The sequence below is a fragment of the Podarcis melisellensis genome (assembly GCF_964234715.1).
Source record: "Podarcis melisellensis genome assembly, chromosome: 14".
Taxonomy (NCBI): domain Eukaryota; kingdom Metazoa; phylum Chordata; class Lepidosauria; order Squamata; family Lacertidae; genus Podarcis; species Podarcis melisellensis.
This window is the reverse complement of record NC_138546.1, coordinates 18,378,253-18,396,779: the sequence shown is the minus strand read 5'-3', so window position 1 is coordinate 18,396,779 and position 18,527 is coordinate 18,378,253. Positions and strand designations below refer to the sequence as shown.

Below are 18,527 nucleotides of genomic sequence, written 5' to 3'. Positions count from 1 at the left end.
TTTCTCCTTTTTCCAGTCCTCTACATTTCAGTTCTCTACATTTCCACATCAGTTTCATTTTTAAAGTGCTCATGAAAACACATCAGCATTCTTTGTGTGGATTTATGCACATTTTAAAAATTGAATTGAATTTATCCCCCACCCCTATTCACGGTGGATAACTGAATGTGTGAATGAGCTTCCACTGAAAAACACCCAGAATACAGTAAAGGTCCTGCATGCAGTATTATATCTGTGGCAGTCCAATCACAAAGGGAGAAATGGAAAGCTGGTCCCACCCCAACAGCTCTGCGGAGGTCAGTTCCCTTTGGCTCCTCCACTTCCAGAATTTTAAGAACTGTTGCCTGAGTTTGCTTGTTTTCCTCTTCCCTCCATGTCCCCTTTCCCTTTTTCTTGGTATCTTTTAGATTGTACACCTGGGGGCAGGGACTGTCTTTTTTTGTTATCGATCACATGTAAGTTTCTCTGGGATACTTTTTGGAGAAAGAGCAGAGCGGAAACGCTTTTAGATCAGCTGCCTGCTTGTTGCATTCTACAGGGGAGGCCCTGCTGGCAATTTGGCTGCCGAGTGAAGTTTTGGGAGCAGCGATGCACAGCAGGGTGCATTCTGTGGTGGCCCCTAAATTGTTGAATGCTATCCCTTCTGGGCTCATCACTGTATACCAGTGGTGTGCAGTGAAATTTTTCATAGGGGAACAATTAGGGCCAGAGGCACTAGCTTGTGAGGGGTGGGGTGGGGTTGATGTCATGCACTGTGATGTTGTGACGTCCTGATGTCACGCACATGAGCATCGCACCTCCCTCTCGGGCTTTGGGAAGGATGTGCCAGGGCTCTGACAGGATGCTGGAGCCTTCCTGCCTCCTTCCAAAAGCCGGATGGGCTTTGGGAAGATGGCAGGATGGGTCCATCAGAGCCTCGTGCCTCCTTCCCTAAGCCAGGCAAAAGCTTCCCAGGCTTTGGGAAGGAGACACCAGGGGAACATTTAGGGGACTAGCCTAATCCCCTTAGTCCAATGGCCACACGCCACAGCTGTACACATTTTGACATCAGGGTGTGGCCTTTGGGTGTGGAAAATATTCTATGCAGTGTTGTTGTTTTTCAGGGGGTACTCAAGGGTACGCAATACTGGCATCTCTTTTTGTTTTTGTTAAAAAGTGTGGCACTTACTGTAACAACTTCATGGTGAGTACCGGCACCTATTTTTCTAGGAAAACCCCACAGATAATATAAATTAATTGTATTGAGTTGTCTGTAACCACATATTGAAGGGCCACATCCTGAAGGGCTTATGAAAAAACAAACAACCTGCTGTTAGAGCCATCAGCTGATGAATGCGCATAGGATTACTAGCTTGTAGTAGCACAGTGGTGGGCTTTTTCCACAGGTAGCACAGTTTTCTGGAATGCTCCTCTGCTGATATATGAGATGCCCCATCAGTATTGGCATTCCACTGGATCTTGAAGACACATCTGGCTAAACAAGCATTTCTCTGATCTCTCGCTTGAATCTCCTGCTTTAACTGCTTTGCTGTTTCAATGGGCTTGTTTTTGTTGTTGTTTGATTTTATTGGTGGCTGTTTATGTTAACGTTTTGATGATGTTGTTTTATAGTGTATCTTAATGATGTGTCTTTGTTTATTTTTATATTTTGTTTCACACTTTACTTTGAAGCCACCTTGGCAATTAAGCTGCATTCAAATATATCAATCAATTAACTAAACACCTACCAGCTCTAAGATCTGCTGGCCTCATGAATATTGTTATGACGTAAGAACATTACATGAGTTTTTAAAGCTAATAGACGGAGAATCTAAAGTTTTCTCCTTTTCTTTTTTCTTCTCATCTTTATCTATTTTCTTTTAATTTTTATGTTAAAAATGCTTGATATTTGATATTTATTTCTTTATCCTTTCTTTCCTTTGTTCTTTCAAGCATTAATAAAAATTCAAGGGAGGGGAAACAATCTGCTGGTTTCAATGTGATTAAAACAATTTAACTGCCTGGTTACCAGTGTAAACAATTCATAGGGTGAAAGAAAACTCCATTATAAGAATGTTCACCCTATTTCTACATTAGAGATAATGGGTTTTTTGCATCAGTGACCAGAGTTTTCCAATGACCCAAGCTTTGAGAAGCCTGAAGCTGGTAAAAATCAGATTCATTTCCCTTCATGCATTTATCATTGATTCAACACTCCCACCAACCAAACTTCAGGAGAGTTCAAAGAGTGGGAGGCAGCTCAAATTATGTGACTAGCAACCTCAGCTATGGCCCACAACAGATAAGAACCCCGAGCCCAGTCCCACACTTAGCCCACCCAAACCATCATGCACTTGGGGCAGGATGAGGAGGGCAGATTGAAAGAGCAGGAGGTTGTAAAACATCATCTTAAAAAATAGCTTAAAGCTTTACAAAGATGTTATGGCAACGAAATTTCTTGTAATTAAAGTTCTGTTGTTGCTGTTTAAAAAAAGAAAGTGGTTGTCAAACCAAGTTTGTTCGTGTGAGTCCCATACAAATGAAAGAAGCCTGTGTGTGTCCAAACACATCCTTTGGAACGATGCAGGACCACTTTCTCGCCAAGCACAGGAGGTCCATAGCCCATCCAGGACAGGTGGTTGCCTTTTGCTGTAATCCTGCCCAGGTGAGGTTTGCATGGAGAAGCTGGGCCTCTATGCGGTGGCAGAGCTGAGCCAGTTGGTTGGCCCAAGTGGAGGGTTTATCGGATGATGATTGGTTGGGATGGATTTTTCCTGTTCACAGAAGATTCACAAACAAATTGAGTCTCCCCCCCCAAGCCCATCCCTCTTCATGCAAAATGACCCGCAGCGCTTCAACCCTCCCCCCTCCCCAAGCTCTTTGAACCCAGACATCTAATTGGGGTGTATCAAATGGTAAACATGGAATATCTTTCTTCTCTGTGGTCTCCTAAGCACCCCCAATGAGCAGGGAGCAAACCCCATGGCACCCCTATGGGGACTTGCTTCTGAGTAAACATGCCTTGGAAATTTGTAAAACAGGTTGGATGGGGTTAGCATTAATCTCAGTGTATAGCAGGACTTTTAAAGATGGTTTCATTACTTTCTTTTAGCTGCCTTGAGTCTCTTTGGAGAAATAGGTTGGGCAGAAATGTCTGAAATAAATAAACTAGGCCTGAATGGCTAAACAAGGGATGGAGAACCTGTGGCTCTCCTGATGTTGCATTGGCCATGCTAGCTGGGGCTGATGAGAGTTGCAGTCCAACAACATCTGGAGGGCCACAGGTTTACTAGCTCTCAGTTGATCTCATATTTATTTTACCTTATGTCTTTATCCAAACAAGCAGGGTGTTATGAAATGCTGCATGAGAGGGTTTTCCTTATTTATTTGTTTTTTGAAAAATGCAAATGATTCTTTTTTTTTAAATGAATGAATATAACTGGATATAACCTTCCTCTAAATCAGCCTTCAGCAACCTGGTGCCATCCAGAAGTTTTGAACTACAATTTCCATCAAACCCAGCTGGTTGTAGTCCAGAACCTCTGAGATAATTTCTGGGGAATCCACAAAGAAAGGAAGCACTCTAGTTCTGCTAAGGAGATCTGCAGACATAGTTAGATCCCTGGCCAAGGATGATAAAAACACACACGAATTGCCATTGAATTTATAACAATCGAGCCCAGGAACACATGGGAACTCTTTCTCAACTGTGAGAAGGAAAGATTAGGTAGACTCCATCAACCTTTACTTTGGTTGGTTTACTAGTCCCTCCCAATGGCTGTGCTGGATGGAACTGATGGGTCCAAAACATCTGGAAGGCGCTAAGTTGGGAAAATCTCCGTTATACCTTTTGAGGAGATTCAGGGTCTTCTCGATAGGGTTTAATTTATAATAATCAAGCCATTGAGATATTGCAAATGGGTTTGGTTTTTACTTAATGGGTTTTCACCAGAAAGGTACAGCTGAATTAAATATGGGCTGGCAAGTTGATGTCGGTAACACTGTCTGGACTCCTGCATGCATGAAGAGCTCCAGATCCCGCAAGAAACACCCATTTGGAAACACCTTTAGCTGGGGAGAAAGGTTTAATGTTCTGAGAAGGCACCAGCTGGAGCTTGTTCATCCTCTGTTCTCCTCTGTCAATATACAGTGATGACTGGTGCCCACCGGGGACTAGTGAGGCAGAAATCAGGGGAGTCCAAGAGGAGGCAGAGCTAAAGCCAACTCATTCTAGTTTTGTCCCCATCCTCCTACTCCCTGCTGCATTCTGCAAGGGCAACACTGAGACTAAGGAGGAGGAAGCCAACAGGCAGTGCTGGGACCTCCTGGGTTGCATGTGAGTAAGAAAGTAGGTGGGTGGAGACTGGCTGGGGGCAGACTGGGGTGGGTGCCCCACTCACCGTGATGGACAAGCCTCCACTGCCAATATATAAGGAGGAGGTTAGGCTGGGTTGGGAGAGGCCAGGGCTCAACGTAGGACTAAGAGCTGCTGCCTTTGAGGGCTAAAGGGAGGAGGAGGCTGTAGCAAACCAGACCTATCAGTTAACCTTGAAGAGGGAACTGCGTGGGAAAGCTACTGACAAGAGAAGCGAAGTTAACGCCATAAATATGGGACAGAATTGTGAGGGTTTCTGCGACTAGGAAAAGGGCAGGCAAATGCAGTGCTTGCTATGTGTGATGCAAAGAGTCTCAGGCTTTCTCCTGGAGGTCCCCACCAGGACCACTTCATGCAGTAGTAGAGCTCTGAGGATAACACTGAACCTAAACAGAGCTCTAAAAACTGAGAGGAAGGCAGTGAGTAATCTCATAGCTGCCAAAAAGAAAGTAAGTAAGTTGCTCTGTATATTTTTGAAAACCTTTGATCCGTACATCTTTTAAAAGATGAATGAAATAATAGATAGTCATACAGTGGGGAGAGAGGGATGAGCAGGGAGTGGGAGATGGGGTGGGAGACTGTCCTCCTTTAGTGAGCAGTATCAATATAAAATGCATTACTAGTGCTGGAGCTGAATCCTCGGCTCAAATTAAGCCCCAGCGCAGTGATAATGCTGGGAAGACTCAACAGAGGTAGGGCTGGACAGTGCCTGTGGTCTCTTTCTGCTGGTATTGGGGATGATGGCTTAGCTGCAGGAAGAACGATGGGGACATTAGAATCAGAGGCCGCTTCTTCGGCATCACACATTCCTGTTTCTCCAAGCCACAAACTGGAGGAATATTGTTGTTTGGCGGTGGCTGGTGCCCATTGGGACTGGTGGGGAAGAAGGCAGGGAGGTCAACAGTAGGTGGCGCCAGAGCTAATGGCAGGCAGAGCCAACTAGTTCTACTTTTGCCCCCATCTTCCTGCCTGCTGGGTTCTACAAGGGCAACACAGGAGGGGGAAGTTGACAGGCAGTGCCACCTGCTGGACTGGTTGTAAGAAAGAAGGCAGGCATGTGAAGGCTGGCTGAGGGCAGACTGAGGTTGCCCTAATGGACCTGCCACCACAAAACCGTAATGAGAAGGCCACCAAAACACCATGAATAGGAAATGGCACAGTGTGTAGTAAAATATCTGGGGCTGGCCCAGAGCAATAGGTCAGCTATCATCAACCTGGCACACTCCAGGTGTTTCAAACTACAACTCCCATCAGCCCCAGCCAGCGCCAGGAGGGGAGAGCGGCAATAGGCAGTGCAGGTGGTTGCTTTGGGTGTTGGACTTCCAAGCAAGCCAGGTTAATTCGGGCAAAAACCACTAGGGGGAGCTTAGACCTCCTTTCCCTAACCCTTGGGACAATGTTGCCTGGGTTGCGTGTACCATTTGCAACATCCCCTTTCTCTGCCTCTGAAGAACAGGACGCAACAGGCGATCAGCATCCATTCCTGCCCCTTTGCTTGTCCCGCCTGGGTGGAAAAAGGAAACAGGGCTGAAAACCCGCAAGGAGGGCACGCACTTGCCCCATGCAACAAGATGCAAAAAGTGAGGCAGAAAAAGTCTTCTGAGCCCTCCCTGAAAAATTCCTCCTCTCATTTCTGCAGAATCACGGCACAAATCATGGCTTACATCCCTCAGTGCAATCCCAAGCATGCTTAGTCTGAAGTAAGGCCCACCATGTCCAACAGGTCTTACTCCCAGGTAAGGGTGCACAGGACTGCCACCGTGGCGACTTGGGTTAGCCTGCGGACACACACTTGCACCATCCAGTGAAATTGGAAGTAGCCTCTCTTTCTACCATTCCCCAAAAGGAGAAGGAGAGAAGCCTTCGCTGTTTGGAGGCGAGCTTCCTCCCTTTTCTTCCAAAGCAGTGAATCGGCCAGAAGGGTGTGTGTGTGTGTACAGGTGCTAGAGCGAGCGGCAATGGCAAGCGAGCATTGCTCATCAATAAAGCAGCAGCTCTAGCTGTCCCGACAGGAGATCCCACCACCAGGATACAACGCGTCCTAGCTGCTTCAGAGGTGCCTGTCCAGATCCTGTAGCTAGCTGTGCCTCTTTGGGGTGGATCTCCATGGTAGCATGCAGCAGGGGTAGGTGGATGGTTGGGAGTGGAGTGCCTGAGTTATTGAGGTTGCCCTCCAGCACCCAAGGGCCAACAGAGCCCCAAAAGGACTTTGAAAAGCTACCAAGCAATGTTTAAAAAGAAGTCAAGGATCATCAAGCAATGGCCAGCCCGATCCTTGACCCAGGAGAGGGCAGGGCAATAGACTCTGGAGTAGGGATGGGTAAACCTATCCATTTTGGTTTCTCAGTTTCCCAGTCTTAAACTGAGTTCTCCACATTTCCACACCGGTTGGCGTCTCTTCCATTAAAAAGCCATCATGAAAACTCACCAGTATTTTCTTTAGTGTGAATTCTTCCTAATATTCACTCTTTTTTTTGCAAAGCAGTTTTCCTTGCTTTAATGAATTTTCCTACGTTATTTTCACTAACAAATGCATTGTTATGCACTCTTCATCCCAGTATATGCATATTTAATTTGCACATTTACTTGGCTGTGGAACTGCATTGCAAAATTCAGAGAAGTGCGAAGGAGGGCCGTAGTTTTGGTTTGCGTATCATTACAGAAAGTGTGGATTAGGTAGATTCGTATTCGAACACAAACTGAATCAAATCTCTCCCTCACCCCTACTCCACATTGCCCACTTCGGTTGGCAGGGTTGCGTAAGGAAAGGAAGGAACTGGTATGTAAGGGGGTGGTTTGCGGGAGGTTCAGGGAAGGAGATGCCTCCATCTCCTCTGGGCGGAAGCAGAAGACACAGCTGAAAAATCCCTGTGCATCAGTAAATGGAACGTGGATGGAAATACAAAGCCACGCCAGCTTTACACTGGAACAGACAAGCCGAGCCCGGGGTCAAGGCTGCTGCCCACAGCCCTGCCCAAGACGAAGCAAAATCCAGAGTCTACCTTACCACAAGACGGAAGCAAGCGAGCATGCAAAAGCTGCGGGTTTGTTCCGAAGAGAGGAAGAAGAGAAGAAGGAGAAAAAACCCTTCATCATTAGCAAAATAATAAGAATAATAATATTTTTTTAAAAAACCCAGAGGGAGGCAGATGGCTGTCTGCCAAGCATGGCATGACCTCAGGGTCAGCCAGGATTGTTCAGATGACTGTTTGTTAAATCCATTTCCTGGGAAACATTTGCTCCTTGGTTTGCTCTCTTCATGTGAAGATGACTTACAGTCAACACACCAGCTTTTGCCTGTGGGAGCACCCATCCACCCCCGTCTCCCAAGAGTCACGGGGACAAGGCTTTCTTTCACAGCGTTGATCGGTTTGCTTATTCTATCATTTTCTTCCCTCCCTTGTCTCCTCCTATAAACACTTCATTGCAGCGTCCCATTCTTGGAATCCAGAGGTGGAACCCAACACGCATCCGCAATCGCTCCATTATTCATCCTTAACCGACTTTCCTCTATCTCTTTTCTTCAGCTTTCCACCTCTACCTCGAACGACGCCGACTGTTTCAACTGAAGGCTCGGCCATCCAGAATCCATACCCGGGAAGGCCATCAAGGGGGTCTCTCTCCCCTTATTCTTGCATTACAACCCACCCAAGACCGGGCAGGGGGACACACAGGCGAACCTCTACCCACCAGCACTTGGCCGGAAACCACTTTTGATCCAGCACTGAGCGGCAGCAGCTTTTGCCACCAACTTGCCAATCTGCCACAGCGGTTTCTTGTTTCTTTCCATATACCACTTTGTTTGTTTTTCATTTGTGTTTTTTTTTTTGTTTTTTTGTTTTTTTTTAAGCATCGTTATTTTTTTTCAAAAATTAAGATTTCAGGACAGATCACTACAAGGAAGACGGGAGGTGATGGAGGCATGGGGATTTTACAAACTTGAGGAGGGATTTCTTCCAAGTTGCCACTGCCACGGCTTCATGGGACGTGGACGCACATGCAAAGTGCGCTGGTCATTCATACGCACGATCTAACTCTTGGCTTATGATTTGCCACACGTTGCGTTGATCTCTCTCTCTCAGTGTACATGTGAGTGCATGTGTGGTTTTATAAGTCACAGCATCTCTCCCGGAAAAGAAAATATATATATAGATATATTAAATGAATAAATAAAACCATGACTCTGATTGGTTGGTCAGTGCTGGGTTGGGATTGGAGGACCTGGCTCCAGACGATGGTCAGATTCTTCCAGGGAGCGGCTTACTCGATCACCATGCAACGGGGCAAGTGTTGGGAAAAATATTTGAAAAGCTCTGGAGTGGCCCCTGGACAATTTGTCAACTCGAGTTCTTCTAAGTCTTGAAGCTGGACGAGGCCCGAGAGCCCAGTTGTGGTCAGGAGAGGACAACCTGGAAAGACCAAAATCAGAGAGCACTCCATGAAGAAGAAACAACTCATTCAGATGACCACAACTTACAGCAAGCAAGGCTAACAATGGTCACATTTAAATACCACTTTTAACAGCCCCCTGCAAAGTGGGATTAATTGTGAAACCACTCTGGGAACTGTAGTTCCGGGAGGGGAACAGGGGCCTCCTAACACCCCTCAGCAGCTCCCAAAAATCTTTGGGGGAAGCCAGGCCCGTTCAAAGTAGAGTCATAGTGCTTTACATGTGTGGTGTTAATGTGGCCTCAGAAGTCATCCCCACTGAATTCAGCTGAAGCTATTCTAGGGACACGTGAATTCGTTAGTTTTGGTTTCTCTCAGTTTCTCATTTCTCTAGCCTCAAGTTCAATTCTCCACATTTCCACACTAGTTCAAGATTCTTTTAAAAAGGTTAGCATGAAACTGCATCAGTATTTTAGTGCAATTTTATCCTAATATACACATTTTATGCAATTTGGCCGGTTACACATTTTTGTATGCCATTTCCTTGAACACAGTGCATTTTTATAATATCATTTTCACAAATATAAATGTTTTAATAAACATTTTACCTCAGTTGTATGCATTTTTGTGCACATTATTGTCATTCCCATGAGGAAATGCAGCCCTTAGGCTAGGCTTCCTCAACCTCGCCCCTCCAGATGTTTTTGGCCTACAACTCCCATGATCCCTAGCTAGCAGGACCAGTGGTCAGGGACGCTGGGAATTGTAGTCTCAAAAATATCTGGAGGGCAGAGGTTGAGGAAGCCTGCCTTAGGCAGAAAAGGGTTTCCTGCCTCTGAAGTAAAATGACCAAAGAAACGAGTATTATCAATTCCCTTTTGCCACTTTCAGCTCTCTGGGGAGAGGGTGAGGTAGTGTGTAATCCCTAGCCAAAGTTTCCCTTATTTTCCTTTTGCCCTGCCCCCACCCCACACAAAAGAATGTGGTGACAGTGTTTGTATGAATGAGTTTCTCAGCAAAGTGGTGGGTTCAAATGGATTCATGACATGCATCAGAAAATCTCCCCTTAGTTTGGCTCTCACCAGCAACAGACAAGAGGCGTAAACTTCTCATTCCCAGCAGATGCTTCAGGCCAAAATCTTGAACCTGAAACAGGAGAGAAGGACGGAGGATTTGTGAGCCTGAATTGCTATTACTTGAGAAGCAAGTGGATTAAGTCTGTTAACTATGCTCGTTTTTAAAACCCGAAGTCTTGCTAATATGGGGGTATTCTATTGGCACAGGTGCCAACTGTGAAATAACCATAGCTGTCAACTTTTCCCTTTTCTTGCAAGGAATCCTATTTGGAGTAAGGGAATTTCCCTTAAAAAAAGGGAAATGTTGACAGCTATGGAAATGACCTTTCTAAAGAACTCTGGGGCAACCTTTGGCCTTTCAGATGTTGCTGAACTACAGCTCCTATCAGCCCTGGACACTGGCCATGCATGCTGGGGATTATGGGAGTTGTAGTTCAGTAACAACTGGAGAGCTGAAGGTTCCCTACACCTGGTCTAGGCAGACATAATGGTGGCCTTGAAAGGTCTGAATGGCTGTTAGGCGGAAGATGGAGCAGACCGGTTCTCTGTTACTGCAGATGACAACATTAGGAGAAACTTCCTGATGGCTAGAGCTGTTCAGCAATGGAACACTCTGCTTCAGGAAGCAGGGGGCTCTCGTTGACTTGAGATCTAGCAGCAGAGGCCTACCCAAAGATACCGCAGTTGCATCCTGTATTGTAGATCTTACACTGAGAAAGAAATTGGACCAGATGACCAACTCTATGTCTGTCCGTATTTTCATCAACGAAATATTGGAGCGGTGGAGGCCGGTCCATTTGGGAAAATAGGGCACTGTCCCACCAGCCTCAGTCTGCCCTCAGCCAGCCCCCACCTGTCTGCCTTCATACCTACAGCCCATCCAAGATGTGGCACTAGCTGTCAACTTCCTCCTCCTTAAGTCTCGGTGGTTGCCCTTGTAGAACTCAGCAGGGAAAAGGATGGAGTCAAAACTAGAATGAGTTGGCTGTGCCTGTCATTGGCTCTGGCTAGTCCCAATGGGCACCAGCCATCACTGTTGTCAGTCCTTCAAGTAGAGGATTCACCTCCTCAAAGGTGAGGCTACAGGACAACCTGAAGCTCCAGAATATTGTCATTTGCCCACTGATCTGGCAGCTGCCACCACTTGCCAGCTGTTGGGGGAGAGAGCAGGAAGCAGGGATTGCTTAAAGGGAGACCCCCAGAATCTTTCCCACCTCCCCCACCTCTTTATAGCCTCTGCCAACAGATTGAAAGAACCAGGCTGCTCTTTCCACATTACCAGAGGATTGTTGGGGACTGCCCAAGAGATTTTGCCCCTTGAAGACAAGGTGGCATTCCACCCTGCTTTCCATACACAGAAACTGGCTAGAGCTGCTATTGAATTGTACTTCAAGCCTAACAAAGAAAGTCATGTCAGGGGGAGAGCTGCCCCTGCTGCCCCTCAACATTTGCCGCCAGAGGCACTCGCATCCGTCTATTCGTAGGGCCGGCCCTATCTATTACCTACCTGGCAGCACCAACGGAGGTATAAGTTCCTAAGAGATGACATGGTGGACAAGTAACTGAGCCCGGTATCTGTGATCCGCACACACCTGCAAGAGAGTTAGGAAAATCGCAACTGTGAGGAGGAAAGCATGAGCAATAGGAGGAAGGGGAAAGGGGGAACTTCTCAACTGCCCAGTCCCTTTTTATTATTGATATAAAATAGCAGTATAATTGATGTTTTTAAATGCCTTTTTTATGCCGAGATGAGCAATTTATGGATTCCATATTTTGAGAGCTGGAATATTAGAAAATGTACCATAATACAAATAAAATAAAATAAATAAATAATTCTATATAATCGATATCTATCTTTTGAAGAGTTGTTTCTCTGTTTGCTCCGTGTCTGGACAGCTCTTAATATATCCTAACCCAATTTTGCAGGATGGATTCTTCAATCAAGGAGCAGGTTTCGTCTGTGTTTGGATAAAGTTGGAAGCCATTTGGAATCAAGATGGCGGGCCACACCTTTCAAAACTGTACTGATCTTAACAACTGATTTCAAAACTGAATCAATATTTCCCCCCTTAGAATTCCCTAGCAAAGCCAAATATGAGGCTGCCAGTGTGATATAATTCAATAGCTTTTATTTATATGATATATGATGCTGTTGATGAATATAATACCTATATGTACTAAGTACTGTATGTGCTGAAATACTGTATGCACCATATTTTTTAATATTAGTAATACTAGATACAATTTTTAAAAAGCTGGAGCAGCAGGCATTGGGGGGGGGGGAGAAAGCAGGGGACCTTTTGATGGTACAGTTTCTAAAAGCATCAGGTTGTATCAAATGTTAGTTCTACTCAGAGTTATGTCCATTCATTGCAATGAGTGTACTCTGAGTAAAACTTAGTTGGCTACACTCCAGCCTTTCCAAATGTGTTGCCATGAAAACCTGGGCAATGTGCATTTTAAAACAAATTGACACCACATTTTTAATGAAACACCAATAAAATGAACAGCAGCAGTTGTCAGAGGACCAAACTAGACTAGGCATTAAATGCATGTATGCATTGCTATGCATTTTGTACTGGAAGGAAGGAACCTGGGAGATGGGGCAGGCGAGGGTGTTTCTCGGTGACATCAGAGCGGACAGCCAATCAGTGCTGTGAAGCTTTCAGAACTGTGTCGGCCAATCCTCTTCATAAGAGCTCCATTCTGGAGAGGCACAAGTGCATTTTGAGCTGACTACTTAGAAGGCATCTCCACATTCAGAACAGCTTCCAGATGAGGACTTAAATTTGGAGACAGGTCTTGGAGAAATTGCACATGGGTTATTGGCAAAAGGCTTTTTAAAAATCAGATTTTCTTCTAAAAAGGTAAATCCAGATTAACTTGGTGGCGAGGGCATACAAAAGTTGGCATTTTGATGCCAATGATGCCATGTGGACACTGGAATGATTAAGGAGCACCCATCACCCCAAAACAGGTCTCTTTCAGGTGTCTTTTTTATTGTGCATTCATGATTATTTGTGCTCATGATGTTTGTGGGATGGTCACAAGTGATCCTACATTCAAGACTGTTTGCAGCCGTAGAACCTTTGGGGCAGCCATACTGCTTCATTTCCAGGTAGGACATATCCTGCAACTTCCTTGTTGGCTTTGCTCTGCTTCCATAGTCAAAGGCATTGTGCTCCTGAATACCAGTTTTCGGAAGCTCCAAAAGAGGAGGGTGCTCTTGTCCTGCTCACAAGTTCCCACAGGCATCTGGTAGGCCACTGGGGGAACAGGATGTTGGACTTGGACCACTGGTCTCATCTAGCATTTGTGTGGTGTAGTGGTTAAGAGCAGTAGACTCATAATCTGGTGAACCGGGTTCGCTTCCCCGCTCCTCCACATGCAGCTGCTGGGTGACCTTGGGCCAGTCACACTTCTTTGAAGTCTCTCAGCCTCACTCACCTCACAGGTGTTTGTTGTGGGGGAGTAAGGGAAAGGAGAATGTTAGCCGCTTTGAGACCCCTTAGGGTAGTGATAAAGCGGGATATCAAATCCAAACTCTTCTTCTTCTCTTCTTATGTTCATGGGATCATTGGACTCTGCCTTACTCCAAGTCAGACAACTGGTCCATCTAGCTCAGTGTTGTCTATACTAACTGGCAAAGACTCTCCAGGATTCCAGACAGGGTTGTTTCCTATCTGGAGATGCCACAATGTTCTGGAATGGGTGGGGAGCTGTTGCCTCACTTTTGTTGCACTTCTGTACAGGAATAATGTGGTGGCATTGGAGAAGCACCGCAGAACAGCTAAGCAAGCAGAATAAACTCACCACAAACACCCTATGATTGTGTCAAGCACATGTTGCGGAATACACACGCTACAGTCTGGAGAGACTCACAGATTCTCTGCATGTGCTAGGATAACTCACAAGGGGGCAGCATTGAATTAGAGAAGCTTCATTGACTGTGTAGTCCATAGACTGAAGGGAGGGCCTTTCCAGATGCCCAGAGATCAGAAGCTACACACACAACTGGTACCTGAAGTTATGGGTGGGGAGGCAGCTGAGACAATTAGTGCCTTGGCATTACTGGAGCCAGCCTGGTGCAGTTGTTAGGATGCCAGGCCAGGACACAGAAGAAGAGGGTTCAAATTAGCCCTGAAGCTCATTGGTGGGCTTTGGGCCAGTCAGCATCTCTCAGCCTCACCTACCTCACAGGGTGGTTGTGAGGATAAAACAAGAAGTATATAGTCCACCATGAGCTTATTGGAGGAAAGGTGGGCTAGAAACATAATCTCATATAAAGATGTTGCACCAGCAGGGTCATCTACAGCAGCAAGTGGAAATGAGCCACAGGTGTTTGGAGATCAAGGCGAGAACATTGTTCCTTGAGGCACTGCAGTTCCCTGGAAACCCCTTGGTCTCATGGTGACCAAGCTGCATTGCAGGCAGATAGACAGCTGCCTCATTGTATCGATCAGGCCACTGGTCCACCTAGCTCAGTACTTGTCTACAATGACTGGCAGTGCCTCTCTAGGGTTTCAGGCAAGAGGGCATTCCCAGCCCTACCTGGAGATGTTGGGAATTGAATCTGAGACCTTGTGCATGCTAAGCAGGTGCTCTACCCCTGAGCTATGGGCCACCCCTGGTCCCCACCTTGCCTGCTCTGACTCTGCCCTATCAGCAAGTGTCTCTGCTGCAATCAGCTTCCCCTGAGCCTTGAGTTACGAGGGGAGAAACTGCTGCACAGACGTCTCTCCTTGTTTTGCCCCTCTGGAAATAGGCCCAGCCCATTTTAAACCGCACCATTAGTTTCTAACCCTTTCAGCGGTTCTCAACCTGTGGGTCCCTAGATGTTGTTGGACTACAACTCCCATCATCCCTGAGTTCTGGCCTTGCTAGCTAGGGATGATGGGAGTTGTAGTCCAACAACATCTGGGGACCCACAGGTTGAGAACCGCTGCAGATTGTTGTGTGTCTGTGCTAGAACCAAGCCCTAGGGTTGTAGGGAGCGATTGAGCTCAGTATCGTCTACACCAGGGGTTGTCAACCTGTTACCTACCGCCCACTAGTGGGCGTTTCAGGATTCTAGGTGGGCGGTAGAAGCTGAATCCTCCTTCCATCAAACACTGGTGGGCAGTAAGGAAATTTTACCATCAAGAAAGATGCATTAGTGGGCAGTAGGTATAAAAGGTATAAGAAGGTTGACTACCCCTGGTCTACACTAACCAGCAGCAGATCTCCAGGCTTTTCAGACAGGGGAAATATTCCTACCTGGAGGTGATGAGTATCAAACCTAAGACCTTCTGCATGCCAAGCAGGTGCTCTGCCACTAATCTATATGGCCTGGTTCCTGAGCTCAGCCGAGGCCTGGCAAGATATTTCTCCACTGCTGCGTAGCCATTTCTCGGCATATCACGCTTCAATCCTCCATCCCAACCTCTGTGAAACTTCAAGAGGGCTCAGTTCTCCACCTACCTATCAAGGACCAGCTCCTCCAGCTTGTGCAGGTCACAGGCAATGTACTCCAAGGCCATGTCTGTGATCCGAGGACACCATGACAGGTCCAAGCTTCGGAGTTTGCGGAGGTTCTCTGCCACCAGCTCCACGCCATCGTCCGTCACCTTAGAGCAGCCAGAGAGGCTGAGGACACTCAGGTTAGGGAGGCTGTGCACCATGTTGACCACCCCGTGGTTTGTGATCTCCCAGCAGGAGTTCAGGCGGAGGGTGTGGGTTGTGTAACCCTGCTTGGCAGTGAAGTAGGCTAGGGCCGTGTCCGTCACATGATAGGCTTGGAGATTCAGCTCGGTCAAGTTGGGCAGCAGCTGGGAGATGGCGGCAATGGCGTCGTCGGCCACGTTGATGCAGTCGCTGACGCTCAGGGAAGTGATGCGGGCATTCAGGCTCGACCAGAGGCCAGCTTCGGTGAAATCATTACAGCCGGACAGTTCCAGCCGCAACACCCCTTGCATCTGTTCCAGCATGACCTGAGAAAGGGGAAAACACAGATTTCATTTTGGGGGAGAGAATCATAGAGTGGCAAAGCTGGAAAGGACATTAGAAATCGTCTAAGCCAGGGATCAGCGGGCATCAGGCTTGTGGGTGGAGACAGAGGTGTAGTAGTCTGAGGTCACCTAGAGTTAGGTAAAGGTAAAGGTACCCCTGACCATTTGGTCCAATCATGACCGACTCTGGGGTTGCGGCGCTCATCTCACTTTATTGGCTGAGGGAGCCGGTGTACAGCTTCTGGGTCATGTGGCCAGCATGACTAAGCCACTTCTGGTGAACCAGAGCAGCGCACGGAAATGCCGTTTACCTTCCCGCCGGAGCGGTACCTATTTATCTACTTGCACTTTGACGTCCTTTCGAACTGCTAGGTTGGCAGGAGCAGGGACCGAGCAACGGGAGCTCACCCCGTCGCGGGGATTCGAACCGCCGACCTTCTGATCAGCAAGTCCTAGGCTCTGTGGTTTAACCCACAGCACCACCTGCATCCCCACCTAGGGTTAAAGACCTGTTAATATTTCTCCAGCAGGGTCTCTGTCTCCAGCATCCTAGAGCCAGTCCAATCAATAGGAAGGGGAGTTTTTTAGCCAGTGAGAAGAGGTCTTCCTGTTACTTTGTGCTGATTGGAGCCAATCAGAGTGGGAGAAGGTGAGCGACCCAAAGTAATGGCTGAGTGGGATTGGAACCTTTGTCTCCCAGGTCTGACACTCAACTACTATGCCACACTGGCTAAGCAACATTGGGAGGGCCAAATGTTCCCCACCCTCCTGCTCTTTTGAACCAAGTGGGGCTTACTCTCAAGCAGACACATGTAGGTGCGTACTGCAAATTACCTACAAGGTATGTGTACTTGGAAATAAGTCCCACTGAGTTCAAAGGTGCTTCCTCTGATGCAACTGTACAATAGTATTGCAACTTTCACCCACCCCATGCACTCTCAAAGAGAGAGAAAAAATGAAGAGAATCACACTCTACAGATGCTCAAGAAACTGAATTTCCTTGAATTCCATTGGGGATAGACTTGATCTGCGCATTCCGACCTTATCCATGGATTGGAATGAAATTATTCTCCAGATTTTGCACTTCTCTGAATTTTGCAAGACACTCCTCAGTTCCCAACAGTTATTTAAATTGCCAACAAGCCAACTATTATTTAATTTGCATATTTTAGGGTAAGATAGGTTTAGAAAGGCATACACCTAGAGACAGCTTTTTGGGAGGTGGTGCTCCTAGGAATTAATTTAATAACAAAACAAAATTTGATACCAAGCCCTCCGTAAATATTACTGGGGATATGAGAGGGGCCAAATGAAGATGATTTGGTTAAAGAATTGACTCTGTATCTTTCTCTTAAGAATTGATTCTGTATGTAGTGTTAGCTGCTAGGATGGTTATCACAAGAAAATGGAAATATTTAGAGGAGTTCAATAAGGATTTATAGTGTAGTCAAATCTGGTCCATAGCTGTTGCTGAAAAACTAATTCAAAAATTAAGGTATACTAGAGGACAATCAGAAAAAGATTCAATTTCAACTAAGTGGCAAAAAATATATATAATGATAACAACATTCAAATGCCTCCTGTGAATTATGCTACTGTCTGGAACTCTTAGTAACATTGAGCTTTCCTGATATTTATGAAAAAAGCAAACTTTTTAAAAAAGGTACTACCCTGCAACACCAAGAATACCCACCCCCCAGGAATGTGATTAAAATTAACTGAATTTATACTTTGTGCGTGCATGTGTTTAAATTCATTTTCATTCAATTGAATTGTTTTTCTGCATTTATTTATGCTTGTCTATTATTGAAGTATATGTAATTGTTTAAATAAGCAAAACTGTGCTAGAAGGAAGGAAGGAAGGAAGGAAGGAAGGAAGGAAGGAAGGAAGGAAGGAAGGAAGCATATAGTGGGATAAAATATATTTTTAAGCATGCATTTCATGGGAAGATATGCATTTAGATAGGATTTTCTCTGCATGATTTTTTTTAAAAAGTAAGTAATCAAAGCTAAATGGGGCAGAAGGGCTTACAGAGGTGCACTACCATAAACACTGCTGATCCATCCATCCACCCTAACCTCTCACCCCATCAGCCTGCTCAGTTCTTTCTGTGGGTCGGGGCTCTCTTTTGCCCAGGCTGCTCAGCTCCTGTAGGCCACCTCTGCTCTGCTTGTCTTTAGACCCTCCCCTTTATTAAAATAACAGCAACCATCATCATATGGTGTTTTGGGATTGATTTTGTACTGGATCTGTGTTTCCATCGTTTGCATATGTTGGGTGGTTTTTGTGATGTTCATATTGTGCATACAATATGGTTGTGGCTGAGTCACATTGGAATAACGGTTTGTCCTTAAAGACGGGGTGTAAACAAGCAAACAAATAAGGTCGTATCTGTACTATGCAGCCTTAGACTTCCCCACGGAAGATGTATTGATTAATACAGCACTCTGGGAATTGTAGCTCTGCATGGGGAATCGGTGTCTCGGCTCTCTGTACCCTGAACAAACTGCATCTCCTAGGATTCTTTGGAGGAAGTCATGACAGTTTAAACTGGTATGGTGCTGCTTAAAATGCATAATGCAGATGGGGCCTAAATCAAGACAGCCGATGCTCAGACATGTTGTAGACCAACATATGGAATGCCGCACATTCCCCAGCCCTGCAACAGAGGAAAGCAGACCCTCCAAGTGTCCCTCTTTTCCAGGGACACTCCCAGATTT

At 46.1% G+C, this 18,527-nt stretch overlaps 1 protein-coding gene across 1 annotated transcript in view; it reads right to left on the bottom strand.

Moving 5' to 3' along the window:
* Positions 1 to 8,495: 8,495 nt before the first annotated feature.
* The window catches only part of FBXL16 (F-box and leucine rich repeat protein 16), a 53,196-nt gene continuing 43,164 nt past the window's right edge, over positions 8,496 to 18,527 (bottom strand). Inside the window, exons 3-6 of the mRNA XM_081888024.1 lie at positions 15,280 to 15,788; positions 11,327 to 11,411; positions 9,826 to 9,889; positions 8,496 to 8,763 (exon numbers count right to left, since the gene is read on the bottom strand). Of these exons, the coding sequence (XP_081744150.1) occupies positions 8,615 to 8,763; positions 9,826 to 9,889; positions 11,327 to 11,411; positions 15,280 to 15,788 (807 nt within the window). The 3' untranslated portion in view covers positions 8,496 to 8,614. The remainder of the gene's footprint in view (positions 8,764 to 9,825; positions 9,890 to 11,326; positions 11,412 to 15,279; positions 15,789 to 18,527) is intronic.